Below are 20,082 nucleotides of genomic sequence, written 5' to 3' on the forward strand. Positions count from 1 at the left end.
TGACCCCTATTGATTTTGAGGTCACTGGGTCAAAGTTCAAAGTCACAGGGGCCTTGACTAAAAAAACTTGATTTTAAATTTTTTACATTTGAAGCATGGAGAATACATATCTTAGCAATGCACTGGCTTAGTAACCTAAGATTTGGCAGGGTGGTTGTCCTTGAGTTCTAAATGGCCACTGTTGATTCTGACAAAGTTGTATGCAGGGGTATTCACGCCATGACAGTGGCAGTTCTAGTTCCAACAGAAAATAAAACCTGAAGGCTGCTTTAATGTGTTTCACATGCTTCGCCAATTTTTAGTACTTTGATTTATTGTATGTAAAAATAATTTTAATTTAAACAGGTATATGAAGAGTTGCGCGCTATTGGGGCCGACGCAGCTGAACCAAAGGCTAGAAGAATTCTGTCCGGTCTCGGATTTACCGTAGGAATGATGGAACGGCCGACCAAAAGCCTGTCCGGTGGATGGAGAATGAGAGTTTCGTTAGCAAAGTGAGTAACCAACGGCTGTAAAATTAACGCTCCCAAACTTATGTGTAAAACTTAAAATGGTGCAAGTGGATTTGTATATTTTGCATTTCTTTCAAAAAGGCGGAATTTAAAGTGTAGACTGATTTTATAATGCATTTATTGTTCATTCTATATTGCTGGCATGATCTTTTTTCATGAATTTCTATAGTCTCAAATTTATATTGTAAGGAATCCCGAAATGTTTTCATAGGGCTATCGAAATAAACATAAAAAAAAAGCTTTACATACATGAAATTGTTTTAAAAATAATTTAGGTTGTTATAACTTAAAATTCCATGCACATACAGAAAACTGGGAGTTCCCATAAGAGTTACATTCAAACCTCTGTAATGAATTTAAGTATGATTATGTTAACAGGGCAATTTTATAGGCAGTTTAAGTATTTCATGATAATTATAATTACTTGGCAAAAGGGGATGATTATGTACACACAAAAGTGTAATGATACATTTTAGGTAAATTATTTTTACTTTCAGAGCACTGTTTTTAGAGCCTACGTTACTGATGTTAGATGAACCTACAAATCATTTAGATCTAAACGCTGTTATTTGGCTAGATAAGTAAGTTATACTTTAATTTATTTTAATTTAGAAAACTTATATTTTATTTGTTCTTAGAATATGCATGAAGAAAACTCATTTGATCATTGCAAATACATTTTAGAAAAGTGTTCATGCTTGGCTTTCTAATGATTTGAAGGGGCTCCCCTGAGGTCAAGAAGCCTAAAAAATGTAAAAACTTATAAAATTGACATGGAACATGTGATTCCCCTAAAAATTAGAAAAAATCTGTAAAAGATAATAATGAAAGAGTTAAAGTTATATTGAAAATCTATTTTTTGCATGATTTTTAGCCTGGTTTGAATGGAAAAAAATTGTGACACTTACCATTTTTGGTCATTATGCACAATAAAAATTATTATTCTGGGGAAATGGACTGAGTTAATGATCTGAAACTTTACACAAAAGATATTAGTCTGGACCTTCATAAAATGATGCACTTGAAGTCTTGAAAAATTATTTCATGTGCCTTCGTGTTCAGAAAACTTCAGTGGAGAAACTTTAATTAAAGATTTATCGTCTTTTATTCAATTTTAACAAAATGTAAGGCTTAGAATAAAATATTGTTTATTTATTGTTATGTTACCTACCCACTGAAAAAGCTTAGATGGAAATAAACAAATACACTAGAACTTCTATGTATCAAACTTCCATTAGTAGATTTTCTCCATTTGTCAAAATAAAATGAGTCGTGATTTTCATATATTCTTTATTAAAATGCATATAGTAGTTGAAAGTTTTATGTGTCGATTTTTACGCTGTTTCGAGGTATTTACATAGTTTGTAAAGAATAAGTCAAGAAAACTCTACCATAAGTAAGTCAAAGGCAATCAGTTCATTTAGACCTTTGATCTTGAGACATTTTTCACATCTTTTCTGGCCGTGAAGATGATTTCCAATCATCTTGTATGACAGGTGTTAATAACACATCTACATGTACTTACAGCCTTGGTATGTGTAATTATAGGCTCTAATTGTTATCATTCTAATTGTTGAATTGTATGTGAAAATGAACAGTATGAATTAGTGTCATTTGAGAACAATGTGACCCAGTGTCACGGGATAATCACACAGGATATATTTACTTTTAGCTGGTTAAGTTATCACCCATCCCTTTTGTAACGGGCTTGTAAATGTTGAAGGCTTCAAATTGTGTCATTAAAATTGAGACCGATTTATGAGTTGCAGTCCTGTTGTGTTGAAATTTTTACACAAAGTTTGTACCCAAGTCCCTTCAACTGCGACTAGCCGAGGTTCTATTGTACTATTATCAACATGATTTTATTTTTAGTTATCTTCAGTCATGGAAGAAGACGTTGCTAGTCGTCTCTCACGATCAGAGTTTCCTCGACAATGTTTGTTCAGATATTATACATCTAGATCAACAAAAACTCTTCTACTACAGGGGAAACTATGGTGAATATTTCCTTAAAGTATATTACTTTCAGCAGCATTAAAGTGTTCAGCCAGGTCTCTTCTGTCATTGTACTAAACCTGTAAAATTAGTAGTGATGTTCCGATTGGTGCAAGTCGTCAATAATCATTTACTGTTATGTAAATCGATTCACAAAAATTTGTTCCGGGACGTCGTCAAATGTTTAAAAATCAAAGGTAATTAATTCTGATGGTAATTTTCTTTTAGGAACACCTCACCGATCGCAAAAAATCATCTCAGAGACAATTTGGAGTTGAACAGGCTCAATAAGTGATGTAAACAGTAGTAATATAATGTGATTTGAATGTTATTATTTGACATCCATTGCAAAATAAAATCTATTTCTTAAAATTATGAATACATAAGGTTAAAACTGTGTTAAAAAGTGCTAAATGAAGTTCATGTTACTGAATATAATAAAGTGCCTTGTGAAGAAATCTTACTTCCATATTTCTTTTTAACGCGACTTTATTCGAAAAGTTATTGATTATGTCCCATCCGACTGAACCGATGATCGATTGGGACAAATTTCAACCGATTTCCATCACTAAAAATTAGACTTAGGAAGATAATTTTACCATGGATAATAATAATTATGTACTTAAAAAAAGGAAGTATTGAGGTTATTATACATTGTTGAGTCCAATAATGATTTCAAAGGGACATGTACACTGCTGTTAAATCTATTTTTGGATAAAGGTGCTAGCCAAGTCCAGTATAGGTTTTGTAGCTGTGCACGAGTTAAATAGAATCTGTATTTGTAATTAACAAATTTATTATGACCTGTTTTATATTACTGTACACCACAAATTTTTGAATATTTATGTCTCCCCCACCTCGGGGGGAGACATATTGTTTTTGCCCTGTCCGTCAGTCCGTCAGTCCGTCCGTCAGTCCGTCAGTCCGTCCATTCTTCGTTTCCGGACGATAACTAGAGTTCCTTTTGACCTACAGCCCTCAAACTTCATAGGATGATTGGTCTTATAGAGCTGATGATCCCTATTGTTTTTGGGGTCAGTAGGTCAAAGGTCAAGGTCACGCTGACCGTTGGTCAATTTCTCGTTTCCGGATGATAACTAGAGTTCCTTTAGACCTACAGACCTCAAACTTCATAGGATGATTGGTTTTATTGAGCAGATGATCCCTATTGTTTTTGGGGTCAGTAGTTCAAAGGTCAAGGTTACAGTGACCGTTGGTCAATTTCTCGTTTCCGGATGATAACTAGAGTTCCTTTTGACCTACAGCCCTCAAACTTCATAGGATGATTGGTCTTATAGAGCAGATGATCCCTATTGTTTTTGGGGTCAGTAGGTCAAAGGTCAAGGTCACACTGACCGTTGGTCAATTTCTCGTTTCCGGATGATAACTAGAGTTCCTTTTGACCTACAGCCCTCAAACTTCATAGGATGATTGGTCTTATAGAGCTGATGATCCCTATTGTTTTTGGGGTCAGTAGGTCAAAGGTCAAGGTCACACTGACCGTTGGTCAATTTCTCGTTTCCGGATGATAACTAGAGTTCCTTTAGACCTACAGCCCTCAAACTTCATAGGATGGATTGGTCTTATTGAGCAGATGATCCCTATTGTTTTTGGGGTCAGTAGTTCAAAGGTCAAGGTCACACTGACCGTTGGTCAATTTCTCGTTTCCGGATGATAACTAGAGTTCCTTTTGACTACAGCCCTCAAACTTCATAGGATGATTGGTCTTATAGAGCAGATGATCCCTATTGTTTTTTTGGGTCAGTAGGTCAAAGGTCAAGGTCACAGTGACCGTTGGTCAATTTCTCGTTTCCGGATGATAACTAGAGTTCCTTTTGACCTACAGCCCTCAAACTTCATAGGATGATTGGTCTTATAGAGCAGATGATCCTTATTGTTTTTGGGGTCAGTAGGTCAAAGGTCAAGGTCACAGTGCAGTGGGGGAGACATGCGCTTTTTTACAAAAGCATCCTCTAGTTTGATAGAATCTTCATTTGTCAGGTACAATATGAATATGATATGGATTTTTTTGGACAGAGAAAACTAGGCAGGATTATGTACAATATGGTTTTGATATGGATGAAAACCAGGCCAAATTGATAAGTTTTGATCGAAATAATGATTTATATTTGAAGATCACATGATTGAAACGCAGGAAGTTAATTGGTTACATTTTTATAATGTTTGAAGTAAAAAGAAATACACACTGTTCATATAATATGAAAACTTTCAACGTCATATGATAAATATCTGTAAAAGATTTTTATTGTATTTATTGTTTTATGTTTAAGCTACTTTTAAGAAGATGTTTGTACAGAAACGAAAGGAACAGTTGAAAGCTTATGAAAAGCAAGAAAAACAAATCAAGGAGGATAAAGCCTCAGGGAAATCCAAGAAAGTTGCTGTAAGTATTTCAACAAGGATAAAGTCTACAGAGAAGCATCTGTTAGTGATTTTTATATTTTGGTTTTTGCTGCCCAGTAAGATGGTTAGAATAAAAGCACAAATATTGTAAAATGAAAATCTTTCAATATGCATCAGTACGTGTATTAGCATTTGATGTAATATTTCTTTTATTTTGTTTATTTATTTTGTTGATTTGTCAGCGTCCTTTGTTGCTGAGAGGTTACAGGCATCGACTTTAAATCACTGGTCCCTAAAACAAGCACTTTGATGCAAGAAAGGTATCCAATTAGCTCATAGAACCCATATGGTCCTGCTTAGGTGCCAGCTAGTGTCTGAAACTAATGCACTGGGGTCAAAGGGTCTTCCTCTACCAGTAATGCTGGTAAAGTGCAATAATTATGATATTCACAGTTGGTGTGACTCCTACTACCCAACCCCCAAAAAAAAAAAAAAAAAAAATCATTGGAAAAACTATTCTGTTAGCTTATCAGTGATAAGTTATCACCATAAAAAAAAGTTTCTTTACGATGGGTCCTAAAAAAGTTACTTCGTACTCTAATAATTGATACATATTTTTGGTAGATAGAGATTTTATATACATAATAATGATTTAGGAATCGAAAGCAAAGGAAGCTCTAACCAGAAAGCAGATGAAGAATCGCACCAAGCAGGAAATGTTTGCCGAAGACGAGAAGAAGACCGAGTTGTTACAGAAACCGAAAGAATATATGGTGAAGTTCCGGTTCCCAAAACCAGCTCCGCTCAATCCACCCATCCTTGGTATATCAAGTATGTATCAACAAGGCATCTATTTACCCTATCACCAGGTTTCGTGTTCACTAAGATTTATAGGGCCTCCACTGAGGTTTTTTGACATGACCGTACTGGAAATAATTTTTTAAGGTTTATTCTGTATTTGATGAAGGGTCTGTACTACTAATGTGAATCATTTGCTCACTCAGTTTGTCCCCAGAATAATTATTACGATTGTGAAAAATGACCCAAAATATTAAACACGTTTTACTCAAATATGGCTAAGAATAGCACAAAAATACCATTTTCAATTTATGCCTGTTTATATTTCTTAACCCTTTCCCCCATGAGCTTATTGTCAAAAATGGCCGTTTTCACTGAAAAGCCTCCTGTTACAAGTTCAAACTGCTATGAAACTATGAAAAATGCTTCAATACTAATCAAACTTGGCACAAGTGTTGACTGGACCATTGCCTTTGTAACGACATGCTCAGTCTTAAATTTCCTGTTACCATGGCAACGAGGGGACATCTCAAAATTGCCAAAAATCACTATTTTGCCTCGATTTTTTCCATCAAAATTTATTTCAAAGTGCTGCAACTTCACAAGGGATTGAGATAGAGTCAAAGGCTTTTCAGCGTTGGTTAAAAGTTACATTATGATCGACCTGGGGTCATTTTTAGACTCTCACAAGTCCAAAATTTTCTTGGCGATGAGGGGTACTCCGCCGCCCTTCAAACCCCCCTAACAGAAGGGGGCACATCCCCCTTCTGGCAACCCCCTGATGTATCTTTTGGATGGGGGGCGGCGCCGAAAAAGTGCTCAATTTTTTTAGCAACATTTCTCAAACGAAACCTTATGTTTGGGGCCCAAATAGGACATTTTTTAACTATTTGAGGCCTAAAAAAGGGGGGGGGGGTCAAAAGTGTGTTGTTTCGCGTATATATGTGGTAAAGGGTTAATTGTCTTTCTATTTTAAAAGCCTCAGCTTTGTTATGTAAGGAATTAGAAATTTATATTTTTGGCCTTTGTACCTCATTGGAGTTTCTTTAAGGATCAGGATCAAAATAAATAACCCAAATTTACTCCAGTATATACCATCTGAGATTTAATATGCAATGTTAACTTAATTAATTTATTATAAAAAAAAAACAGACTTAAAAACTTTATGAGAAAAAAATACTTTACAAAATAATGGGCATTAAACAAATGATTCAAATATTGATATTGATCTTAAAATTGATTCTTATTTTGATTTGATTATTTTTATATTTGTATCGATGTTCCTCAATTTTATCCAAAAATAGAAAAATCGGTGTTTCGTCACATTTTGTTTGTTTATCAGTTTTGTTGTGAGCCTAATATGATCAATTTATCAATTTTTTTCCATAAATCAATGAAAATAAAATCATGTTTATTTGATCTTAATTTTTTTTAGTTAATACTGGGGCCAAGGGCCCATTTATTACTCCCGTCCCATTATGGTCCACAGATGTTTTATTAAGTGTTGATATCGTTTAAATTGCTTAAACTCATTATTTTGCTTTAAAAATATCCACATTATTTTGTAATATATAGTTACTGTACCTAAAATTTATCAAGATTTGTGTAGGAAGCTATAAACTTTTGGATAATCTCTTTAATCTGTCCTGAAAGGAATTTATTAGTTCTTAGCACAGAATATACAGTTTCTTGGGCAGAGAAACAAGGACTTGCTTCTGACAAGGTTTGAATCCCTTGCAGCCAGCAGTCCTCATACTTCAAGTCTTGCTGCATAAACCACTCGGCCTTGTTGCCACATGTATATATTTATACATTCCAATTCAATTTCAGATTGTACATTCAGCTATGGAAAAGGCCCAGCATTGTTTAAGGATTTAGACTTTGGTATTGATATGAACTCTAGAGGTAAGTGCACACTGTTCTGTTTGTTTCCAAATCAAATGTGCCTAACTTAGCAGAAAACTGATTAGTATCAGAATTTTCTCGATATTTTATTCAATGAAAATAGTATAAAGAGGATGTTAAATGAGGCTGAGAATTTATTCATTTGTATTTGTGGCTAAAAGAGCAAAGGAAAAACAATGGGGTAGCCACATAACAATCCATTTGTGAGAATGTTTGTTTGGTTGGCAGGGAATTGAATTGAATCGTGTATTTTACTTAAACTCCTTCAGTTAGGAACTTAAAACTTCATATTTGATTAAAACTCTAATTGAGAAGAAGTGCAGTCCTCAAGAATGATAACGCTTCCATAAACGTTTGGAGTTTGCACTGTGTTTTTTAGCTCACCTGAGCACAAAGTGCTCAAGGGTGAGCTTTTGTGATCACTCTGTGTCCATTGTTTGTCCTTCCAAAAATGGCACCAAACTCTTAAACCAACATCTCCTCCTTTACCAATAGGCCAACATTGTTAAAATTAAGCAGAAATGTCCCTGGCATGAAGCCCTTTAAAAATTTCTCAATGAATTGAATTCCAAGCTAACTTGTTGCCATGTAAGCCATATGAAAAACTTTAAAAAATCTTTTTGAAAAAATGGAAAGAGCTAGAGCTTAGATATTTTGCATGAATCATCTTCTAGTTGGTGTCTTTAAATTTTGTTCAAATAAAGCCCTTGGGTCAAAATTGGCCTGTCTCAGGGGTCTTTGATTTTCCTATATATATATAGTAAAAATAAAAATGTTCTTGTCAAAAACCAAAAGAGCTAGAGCTGAGATATTAAGCATGAAACATCTTCTAGTGGTAAAAATTGGCTCCACCTCAGGGGTCACTTAGTTCACATAGACTTAAATATACTAAAATGTCCAGAGTTTAATATTTAGTAAATGTCGAAATCTTTCTAACTGAGAGCGTCTACATAATAACTACATTGATCATCATGTTGCCGTCCAGTTTGCTCAATAGGTAGAGCGTTGGACTGTGAATCGGGCGACCCAGGTTCGATTCCGGGACGTCAAGGTCACTTTCGTTGTGATTGATCATGAAATCCTTTCTACAGTCATTCGCACTGTACTTCTGCTCTGGCATGTACAGAAGTTTCAGTTCCTTGCGAAAGTAAAGGCAACTAGTACTGGTTAACTGCTTGACAGCCTGCCCAGGAACGATGTGGTGGCAAATGTGCTCTGGTAAATTCAATATGGCTTACTGCTGTGATCTGGAATGAAAACTACTAACACCATTACCAATGATCATAAACTGTTACTCTTGAATTCTTATCTAGGATAACAAAGAGGCTACAGCTTAGCTTTTTGTCAGGTTGGCATCCAAAAGACATTGTACAAATTATAGCCATTGGGACATCTGAAGTGTGATTTAAAAAAAAAAAAGAGTAAAATCTTTCTGTATAAAAAACAAAAACGGACTGAAAAATTCTTGCCCTTTCTGCAAATATCAATCCACAAAATAAATGGTAGTTTTAATTTTGATTAATATATACTATTATACTATTTAACATTATTTTCAGTTGCAATTGTTGGCCCCAATGGTGTTGGGAAAAGTACATTCCTAAAACTGTTAGTGGGAGACCTGGAACTGGTAAGTATTATTAATATTATTACATCGTTTGATTTTGATATGTCTTAAATATCAACTTTGATATGATTTACAGCATTTGTCATATATAGAAGATATTTTAATTGTTTGTGTGTAAGATGAAATTTTATTTCATCGAGTGCGCTTTAAAACAGTATTATCACGAGTGGTGTAGTGGCAGGCAGTGTTAGATGCTTATAATATTACATGTGTGTTATATGAAGAAATGTTTAATGCTTATGTAACATGGTAAAGACATGTATATGTACATGACTACAGCCAAAGCCAAGTTTAGTGTCAAAAATTTGAAAATCATAATTTTAATTAACCTTCTACAGTCAATTCTTTTAAAATAGAAAATTTTTGGTTCCTCCTCCACCATTAAAGCTGGAGCATTGCTATATGTCCTGTATTGTGTTGGTGCAACATGAAACCAAAATACCCTCCCAACCCCTTTCAAAAGTTAAAATAAAACATGAATAAAGCAATTCTAAGAACATTGTTATTTTATCATTCTGATGCATTTGTTGATAAAAATGTGCAATATTTATGATTATAGTATTGTATGTCCGCTTAGCTCAGTAGAGTATGGTATCTGATTTCTGCCATTTCATGTCTTTGTCCTCAAAACTCGAAGGCGAAGACACGATAATATACTCACATATCACTAATTTGAACGCTTAGGTAATCTTGTTGATTTTAATATTTCAGACGGTGGGAGAGTTGCAGAAGAATCACAGATTGGTAAGTTATATTATGGATATATATATGGATACCCTTTAAACCTGCTAAATTTGTATAATAGACTTTCCCTGCTTTGAATGTGGAATAATCCATTTTAAGTTGAAGGGGTTCCAACACATCAAAATACAAAAACAAAGATAGAATCTTCCAACCGTGCAGTCTGATCAAACTGTTGAAATATGAAGATGGTTGGTGACAAAGGCTAAGCATTTTCGGTTCCTGCTTGTTAAGATTTAATAATTGCATTGCTACACACAGAAATTACTAATGTATTTATCCTGATTTGAACTTGAAAATGGCGTTTGTTACTCATTGAGTATGTGACTGAAAAAAAATTGTCAAACTTTTAAGTTCTTGTTTGAAATGTGAATTATATAATAATATTACTGTTTCTGAATTATACACATTGATTTACTTAAAGGAACATAAAAGACCACCGCAAGAGCCTTGATTGTTTTCAATGATAGTTTAAAAAGTGTTTTGTTTTTTAAATGTACAGAATGTGAATGAGTCACATATTTCTCAAACTCTTGCTGTATTTTTCTAAAATACTAATCTTTAAAAACTTTGTTTGCTAACTTAAAACCTTGAGGTGGGCAGATCTAATGATACTAGTTTTGGCTTTCATGTTACTATTATGGCTTTCATGTGCTATTTGTGGCTTTCAGAGGATTGGAAAATATGATCAGCACTCGGCAGATCAGCTGACACCAGATGAAACACCCATTGAACATTTACAGGTAAGTAATACATTGTTTTTTGGTGTTTTTTTGTTGTTGTTTGGTCTCCATGGCTGAGTGGTTAAAGTCTAGGACTTTTTCTCACTTGCCCATCAAGATTGTAGGTTTGAATCTTACAGCAGCCATTGACCGTTACTCCTTCATGTAAGGAAGGTTGGGTGGTTCTACTCAGGCTCTGCCTGAGTTTAAAATAATGCACAAGAGGAACCGAAGGTCACCAAATGAGTTTTAATGGTGTAATCTAAATCACAAACTATTGAAATAATTTGATTCTATTGAAGAACATTTTAGTTATGGTTAATTATGAAACTTGTTAAGTCACTTTAGAGACCACTTCATTAAACTGACAAGCACCAGTGTCTTATGAGGAAATATAGTTTTGACAAAAACACAAAGTTTTATATCAGATTTAAGGTTAATTGAGAAATTATAAGTCCTTCAAGTAAAATGTCACTGTATGTTAAACTTTGTTTTAAAGACCACTAAATGTTAACTTGTCTTTATTATCTTTGATTTAACCTATTTAAAACAATTAAGATATAAAATTTGTTCTTCTCTTTCAAAGGTCAAATGTCAACTAAATAACGCTTATCCACTTGGTTTTGTTTGGGTTTGGGGGGGGGGGGGCGTTAATGAAAACTTTTAAACCTTTCTCTATCAAAGTGTTATACAATATATTTTTTTGAAGAAAACCAATACAAAAGACGGCCCAGATTTTATTTATTTCTGCCAATATTAACTTTAATATTTCATTATTTTTTATGGGATAAAGTGTCGAGGAAAGTATGTATTCTGGAATTTTTGATTTTTTTTTGTAAAGTAAAACTGTTTGAATTTCTGATTGGTCAAGCACATGGTTTCACTTTCCTTTAAAAATACTGAATTCTTCCACACAGATCATAAAATGTCACATAGTATCAGCATTGTGTCTATAATAGTATGAATAAAATACAAATATAAAAACTTATTTTATTTACAGAGAAATTTTAATATGGACTATCAACTGTGTAGGAAGACTTTAGGAAGTTTCGGTTTACCCGGACATGCTCATACAATAAAGAACCGTGATTTATCCGGTGGACAGAAAGCGAGAGTTGCCCTCGCAGATCTGACGTGTAGACAACCTGATGTCCTTGTTCTTGTATGTGTTCTCCTATTTGAGCCGCGTCACGACAAAACCAACGTTATGCGTTTGCGACCAGCATGGATCCAGACCAGCCTGCGCATCCGTGCAGTCTGATCAGGATCCAAGCTGTTCGCTTACCAACTCTATTACAAGTAGAGAAACTGATAGCGAACAGCATGGATCCTGATCAGACTGCACAGATGCGCAGGCTGGTCTGGATCCATGCTGGTTGCAAACCCATTATGTTGGTTTTGTATTGACGCAGCACATTTATAGTTTAGTTTAATTGTTTAAATGCAGCCAGTAATTATGATTGCAATTTGATTGACATGGATTACTATCAGAATTAACAGGAAAATATTTAAATTCAATGGATGCCTTTATTTCTTGTGATACAGTTTAACCTTTGTTTTACAGTTATATATTGAATGTAATCAATTATCAATCAATTAATCTCTTAAAGTAATTGTAATTTAATTGATTACAGAGACAAGTCTGAGTTATCAATCATTATGAATTACAATCATATCTGAAAGTAATTGTAATTAAATCAATTTCTAATCAATGTAATCATCCCCAGGTCTGCTTGCGAATACATTGACCAGTAATTTCTGGTTAGTTATTCAGGAAAGCCAGTTAGGTGGATTGACCACGGAGATATGACAAAAAATGTGATAAATAATGAGCATAAAAAAAATAGAAAAACAAACAAACTTTGAGACATCTTGCAGAATTCGCAATGATTTATGCAGGCTCCCAAATCCAACCTTTTAGTCACAGCATAGGTCACAGGTTTGAGCTACCAATTTGCGGTCGCTTTTTAAATTTGGCACTGTGTTAGAGATGTTCACGAGACTTTTCTCTTTGACTCTGTTAGCAGGATGTTCTTACCCTGGTTGTTTTATTCTTTATAAATTTGTTAAATGTCATAGTTTTCATACAGAATACGTTCAATAAACTTTTTCAAATTTAACATTTTTTGGACCAGGCTTCACTTAAGAAAAATATATGTTAAATTTTTCAGGATGAGCCTACAAATAATCTTGACATTGAGTCAATAGACGCCCTAGCTGAAGCTATAAATGACTTTACAGGAGGTAAGCTTGTTTTTTTTCCTAAATATACATTTGTACAGTCTAACTTGCCCATGCGACCACGTGTATTAAGCGACTTCTGTCTTATGTGGCCACTTTCAATTTCCCCCGTTCATTTTCTCTCTATATCTTTAATGTATTAAGCGACTTTTGCTCAACACGACCAACGACCGCTAATAAGTCAGCTAATGGAGATCAATCTTTTCATGAAACGACCACTTTTACCTGTCAAGTAATTGTGTTTTTAGAGAAAGCCGCCTCGTAATGTCACAAGTGTCAACAATCAAAACACCATATATAAATGTGTGAAAAACTCTATTTGCCAAACCATTTTATAGTGTATGCAATAAAGGTAAGTATACGCGTGACGTGTATTATCCAATAATATCGATAAAACAATGCCTACTCAGTTGGTGTATACGCTTAGCTGTTGATATTTAGACTGCATTGTATTGACTTTGAACTTGATCAGCAATTTAATTTATCGTTACAATCAGATGTTTTTTGTTTATTTCAAATGAAAAATGCACAACAGAAAAAAGCTTCACTTATCAGGGGTTTCGTGTTGGAGACAAGGAAATACAACAAAGAAGTTTAAAAATCCTGGAAAAATCTCAAACATGTACTTATTTGTCAATAAATATCAGAATGTTATTTTTTTTACATTAGCATCCATTTAGATTATCGGAGCATTCTAATTATTAAACATTTATATAAATGAAGTTGAAAAACATTCCCACACCAAAAGAAAGATGTCATGTATAAATTTTGACTTTTTATCATTCTTTGTCTTTAGAGACTGTTTCATTAAGCGACCATTTTGGGTGTTTCCCTTGCGCAGTCGCTTAATACAAGTTTGACTGTATATACATTTATGATTAAAATATTCAGCTGATGATATGCAAGCATTGAATGCATCACCGAAAAAAATGAAAATATGGAGTTTGTTAATTTTTCAAATATTATTTTATGTATTTCAACACTGCTATTTTTTATTTATTTATTTTTATTTTTTTTTGAGAAAATATACACACAAGTCATGTACATTTGTTCAACATCTGTGATCAGTACAATGCTAATGGGACACCACTGAGACAGGACTGGAAATATTTCTCTCAGACTTGTGTATAAATTGATGTATTGTAGAGCAATAACTTTCATGTGCAGTTTTTCACCCCATCATTTTAATTGTGTTAAACGACCAAAAATGAAAAGTGTCGCAACTCTTCACTCAAAACCAGCCTTAAAAATTGCACAAAACATTAATTTTCAATTAATTCTGAGTATATTTCCTAATTATCTTTTGCATATCCTTCAGTTTTAAGTGCATCAGCTGAACTATATCATAATCAATTGAAATTTTATGCTTTTAGGCCTTTGTACCTCAGTGGGGTTCCTTAAGGTAGACCATGGGTAATAGGCACCATAAGGAACTGTAAAATTGACAACATAGGACAGTTATATGTCTTCAAGGCCACTTGTATGCAAAATTTAAATAAAATTTACCGTGTGGTTTATGAGTTATGGATATATTTCTGAACTAAGACTTTGTCATTAAAAGGGCTTATTTTCAGAAATGAGGAAACTTTAAAAAATCTGTAAAATCATCATTTTAAAAAATGTTCTTCTTTTGCTCATTTTTAAGAAACAAATAGTAACATTCAGGTAACAAATTACACAAGCAAAATGTTTATTTCTGCAAAATGTTTATTTCTAAACAAAATGTTCTTAATATGTATAAAAATGTTACCCTACCCCACCCACTTTAAACACTAATTTTACCATTTCCCTATATAAAATGCCTTATTCAAAATATCCCTGAAATTTACCATAATGAGGGGCTGTTTTCAAAGTTTGCCTAAATTTTCTTAAAGGTATATTGGTTGATCATGCGAAATATAAAATACTTTTACCGTGTAGTTTTTATTTTATGAAACTTTGAAAATATCTGGTATCATATTTGCTATAAATTCTGGTATTATTTAGCAAATTAATACCTACAAAAATTATATAATTTAAATCAAACCCTTTTTTCTTCCATAAAGGATCAGAGAGATAAATAGATAATGTTAAAAAGAAAAACAGAAAGAAAAAAAAAGTTGACCCTTCTGGAGTTTCTCACGCCCCTCAATTTCAATGTAGTTGGCAAGTAATTCCAGTCTATTTGAATACTCTTCTAAGTTTAGGTAATGCATTACCCATGGTCTACCTTAAGTAATAACTGGTACTTAAAATTTGCTCCAAGTAAAGTATCAAAACGTGAGACCTTTAAAGTGGCATTAGAAAGAATTTTAGTTGTTTTAAGTATAGCAGTCAATTGTGGGTCGGTGTGACGTAAAACCCAATCAAACAAACAAACAAACAATTGTAGGTTAAGAAGTTTTTTTTTGTTAGGTTTCTGTTTGATGTTTATGTGATGGATTAATAGTTTCAGGAAGAACATACTTAAAGATTTAAATACCACTACTAATAGAATGCTTAAAAGTGGTTAAGTATAACTTTAATACTTACGACCAACATTGAGTAGAATTACCAAATAAATTTACATTATTTTCCTAGATTGTATTCTATCAGAAGCAGAAAATATCATATTAACACTAACTCTTTGTTAAAGTTTGGACCCTTTCAACTTTTGTCGTGATACGATTTACTCCTGATTTTCGCCACTTTTACAATATTCACATACATGTACTTGCCATCTTAAGAAAGAATTCATTGTTAACTAATTTCAAAAGATATCATTATTACAGGACGGATAAAAAAAAATTGACAATAAAGTGTTAAAATGTATTTATCAGATTTTGTATTTTATTGGTAAGGCAGTTAATGTTTTCCATGAAGACAGTTTGTATTTGATTATCTACATCAACTCAAGAACATCCACTCTTGTAATGATGAATTCGAAAATAGACAAGAGTTGATGACCTTGAATTTAGGACAAAGTTAACAACTGGAAAAAATGTTAATGATGAGAAAGCGTAAACTAAAGGCACCCATTTTAGAATATACAGATATAATACCTTTGGTTTGAGTTAAGGCAGAATAAATACACTCAATTTTAAGAATGACAAAGTTAATGCCCGTCATTTAAGTACATTCAATTATTGCTCTTTGTTTTAGTTTATTTTAGGGTCAATTCCCTTCACGACAAGTAATTGCCCATTATTAATGAAATGATTATGTAGAGTTATATCCCTTGATTTTACTGTATTTTCCCATAATACTAAATCAGAGTTTAAAGCAGCATGCCTCAAGATTCATTCTAATTTTCATGAAAATTTTGAAAATGTTTTTAAAAGTAAAATAGTGTGAAGTGAACAAAAAAAGTAACTTGCCGTAAATTACTAAAAAGATTATCAATATCTGCAAAAAAAATGCTCATACTGCTATAGTCATGTTAGTCACACAGTAGGAATATGGTGATACATATTGCAAAATCAGTCCTTAATCGCACATGGCATGTTGACTATTACTTCAATCTTCAATCTTTTTACTTTTCTTTTAATTGTAGTACATTTTTCTCATTAATCACATGTAAACAATTAACGTTACTTGACTCATTTTTTGCTTAAGCATTTTTTTAAAGTTTGATTTTCTTGAAATTGTTTACTCATATGGCGAAGGCATTTAGCTTTACTAGTATTTTATCACCATGTCTTTGCTTATTTCAGGTGTGGTGATCGTTAGTCATGACCAGAGATTAATCTGTGAAACAAACTGTACTTTATGGGTGGTAGAAGATAGAACTATTAACGAAGTGGACGGAGATTTCAGTGATTATAGAAAAGAACTTTTGGAAGAACTAGGCGAAACTATAGCAACACCAGGAAATGTAGGGGCAAACTGATAATTTATTATCATGCAGATGAACAGAAATTTATTATCATGCAGATAACCTGGACATAGCTTGTTTATTTATTTTAAGAAAGTTTCCAGTCATGAAGAGGTTATGTATAGCACTATCAACGTACAATCTATAGAATTACATCCATCAATAACTATGAATTTAATTGACAGCTTGGTGTGAAAGTTTAATAACTCCACCTTTATTTAATATGAGTTACAAACCGTTTCGAACCGAGCCCTCATAATGACTAAATCACGTTTTGAAATATTACTCTGTTCACCAGTAAATAACAATTAACCTTTACCCATTAATGGACTTGGCCGTACATGTGTATGTAAACTTGGAACATTCCATTCAAAGTTTTAGGGATTTCAATATCAAAATACAAAAAAAGTAAGCTTCCACTAGTCTGGTCAGATTGAAAGGGTGTGCAGGCTGCCATGGCTCTATACTGTATGTCGCTAATTAATTGTATTTTGATCAATAAATCCCCTTAAAGCGATATTATGGCTATGGAAGTGTAAATGGTGACAGTACAGGTAAAACGCAAAACAACTTTACATTTTGCCATAATTGTGTGTAATTTCATAGTTTAACCCACAGAATATTCTTTAACCCACTTGACCCATGAAAAGTTCTCTAAATAATGTTCGCGAAAAGTGTCAAAAGCGTTCAATTTAAAAAAAGAGTAAGGCAGTCTTTTTATAATTTAGGCAGTTTTATATTTTATCCTTAATATTTTTTTTATAATCATTTATCAGTCAATCATCAATATGAAAGTGAATCTTTAGAAATATATTACTAATTCAGCTGAACTTGGCATCAAAAAATGATCATAATGTCATTTTAAAGTTAGAATGGAATGATCCAGATTCAAAGTTAGGCAAGTCTATTTTTAGAAATTCTGCAGGTTATAGATTACTGTAGTATAATTTTAATTTACTTTAATGTAAAGTAGACACAAAGGTCAAGTAAAGTAAAAACAAAGGTCAAGTAAAGTAAAAACAAAGGTCAAGTAAAGTAAACACAAAGGCCAAGTAAAGTAAACACAAAGATCAAGTAAAGTAAACACAAAGGTCAAGTAAAGTAAACACAAAGGTCAAGTAAAGTAAACACAAAGGTCAAGTAAAGTAAACACAAAGGTCAAGTAAAGTAAACACAAAGGTCAAGTAAAGTAAAAACAAAGGTCAAGTAAAGTAAACACAAAGATCAACTAAAGTAAATACAAAGGTCAAGTAAGTAAATACTAAGGTCAAACATTTTTAGTTCCTGCATGTTAAAGGTAAAGAGTGTCATCTTGGCATATTGAAAGATGACCTTAAACCCTATATGACCTTGACCTTAAAGGTCAAATGTAGGAAATTTTCTGTGTTTTTCCCTCCTTTTTATCAACAGATTTAGGAGATAAAATCTCAAGTAGTATTCCTGTCAGACAGATGAAACTGGGTGACAGATAAATCAGGATTTATTTAACTTTATATACTGTATATTGACTTTTTTTCTGGTCTTTAAAAAATAAATTTTATGAAGAAGAAAAGAAAAAAAACATGTACTTGAATTTTCCTTATAAAGACTTATATTTAGGAATGATGGAAGATAGTTGTTATTGTGTTTCTTTATTCCACTTTTTTTTTTAAAAAAAGTTCAAAACTAACATTTACTGCAAACGAGATATTCCCCCACTAGAACTTAATTGTCAAAGTGAGATTGTACTGTTCATATTTATATGACATAATTTTCATGATGGTCAGTTCTGTAAGTTTGTGTAAAATGGATATTTAAAATATCAGCAGTTCGAAATGAAATTAATGCTATGTTAAATTATATAAAAGGTTGAGAGACTCAATAAAAGCTGAAAAGATTGAATTCTTTGTTTTGTCTTTATACAATGTATAGGTGTGGTTCTTGTGTTTAAGGTGTTGGCATCCCTGTCACACTTAGGTAAAGTTTTTGCATTCAAGTTGGTATCTCCACAACTACAAGGGAATGGGTTAAAACTAAACAAACTTTTAATAGGAGGTCACTGTTTGAGACCCATAACGCTGAAATGGATTTTAATCAAACTATGACCCTTTTTAGCTCACCAGAACCGAAGGTTCAGGGTGAGCTATTAGTATCAAAGGGGGATGCTTCGTCGTCCGTCGTCGTGCGTCAACAATCGTCTTTTCTGAAACTGCTGGGCAGATTTACTTCAGATTTGGTCTGCAGCATCCTTGTGACAGTCATTTTAATTGGCCCCTTTTAGGGGTCAACAGAGCTAGAAATAGAAAAAAACCTGTAAACATCTTCTACTACAGAACTTATTGATGGATGATCACCAAAACTTTGTCTGAAGCATTCTTGGGTACTCTTTTTATCAAGTTTGCTCATATTAATTTGATTGGCCCTTTTTAGGGGTCTCTCAGGCTAAAAAAAGAAAAACCTTTAGACATCTTCTACAGAACTAATCTTTTATCAAGTTTGCTCATATTAATTTGATTTTAGGTACCACTAAAGCTAAAAATAGAAAAACCTTTGAACATCATTTCCTACTGAAATAATTGATAGATGATCACCAAACTTTGTAGCATTCTTAGGTAGTCTTTTATCAAGTTTGCTCATATTAATTTGATTGGCCCCGTTTAAGCTAAAGCTTAAATGTCCCATGTCATTGCATTTCTTCACAAATTATTGTTTAAACATATTCTATGCTCAAATTTGATATTAGAAAATATTGAAAATGGATCCAACACTGAAAAGCAGTTGTTTCTGGTGAGCGACTCCGGGCCATCTTGTTTTACTTTTTCCAGGCTATTGTATTACTATCAAACACTGTCGAGCATGGTGTTCTACAGAGAGTTTCTTGTTTACCAGAGGAGGTTCAACAATATATGTTCCAAATAAAAGGAAGTATCACATTTAATTCGATTTCTTGAGTGGGTCATAGGTCAAACTTGCTGATTTTCACTATTTTTTGCCCGAATTACGCTTACAAAAGGTGAGGTAATATCAGAATCTCAGACTTGTTATAAATACTAGCCAAAACATGACCTAACTCCATATGGGTGTGTGGAGGACATAGAAAGAGCCCAAAACCACGATTTATTTGTCTGTTGATAATTGTCTCACTAAATGGTCCGGTTGTTTTACCTGTATCTTATATACATGTAATCATTTTTATTGCTAACCAGCTTGATACTGTTAGTAACTTTAATAAGGACTTCCGTGGTCACCGGCATCTAATCACTTTAATCCCAATGGCTGCGGCTTGTTTGTATGTTTACTTGTTCTTTACACAGATTTTAACACATTTTTGGTCATCTCTCGGCTGTGAGTTAACCGTCTTTTCTTGAT

The 20,082-nt window shown here is 33.2% G+C and overlaps 1 protein-coding gene across 2 annotated transcripts in view; it reads left to right on the plus strand.

Moving 5' to 3' along the window:
* LOC132759396 (ATP-binding cassette sub-family F member 1-like) overlaps positions 1-18,611 on the plus strand; it is a 32,681-nt gene extending 14,070 nt beyond the window's left edge. Inside the window, exons 10-22 of one of the 2 annotated variants that reach the window (XR_009629702.1) lie at positions 346-494; positions 1,010-1,093; positions 2,385-2,509; positions 4,799-4,911; positions 5,528-5,702; positions 7,500-7,574; positions 9,131-9,201; positions 9,910-9,942; positions 10,611-10,682; positions 11,662-11,823; positions 12,833-12,905; positions 16,574-17,913; positions 17,980-18,611. Coding sequence is in view for 1 of the 2 variants with exons in the window: in XM_060751162.1 (XP_060607145.1) it covers positions 346-494; positions 1,010-1,093; positions 2,385-2,509; positions 4,799-4,911; positions 5,528-5,702; positions 7,500-7,574; positions 9,131-9,201; positions 9,910-9,942; positions 10,611-10,682; positions 11,662-11,823; positions 12,833-12,905; positions 16,574-16,749 (1,308 nt within the window). In the remaining variant the exon portion in view is untranslated. Of the gene's footprint in view, positions 1-345; positions 495-1,009; positions 1,094-2,384; positions 2,510-4,798; positions 4,912-5,527; positions 5,703-7,499; positions 7,575-9,130; positions 9,202-9,909; positions 9,943-10,610; positions 10,683-11,661; positions 11,824-12,832; positions 12,906-16,573 lie in introns of both variants that reach the window. The other variant, XM_060751162.1, reaches the window with a different exon arrangement.
* The last annotated feature ends 1,471 nt before the right edge of the window (positions 18,612-20,082 follow it).

Source organism: Ruditapes philippinarum, unplaced genomic scaffold, assembly GCF_026571515.1.
Source record: "Ruditapes philippinarum isolate M1 unplaced genomic scaffold, ASM2657151v2 ctg3430_1_1_1_1, whole genome shotgun sequence".
NCBI lineage: Eukaryota > Metazoa > Mollusca > Bivalvia > Venerida > Veneridae > Ruditapes > Ruditapes philippinarum.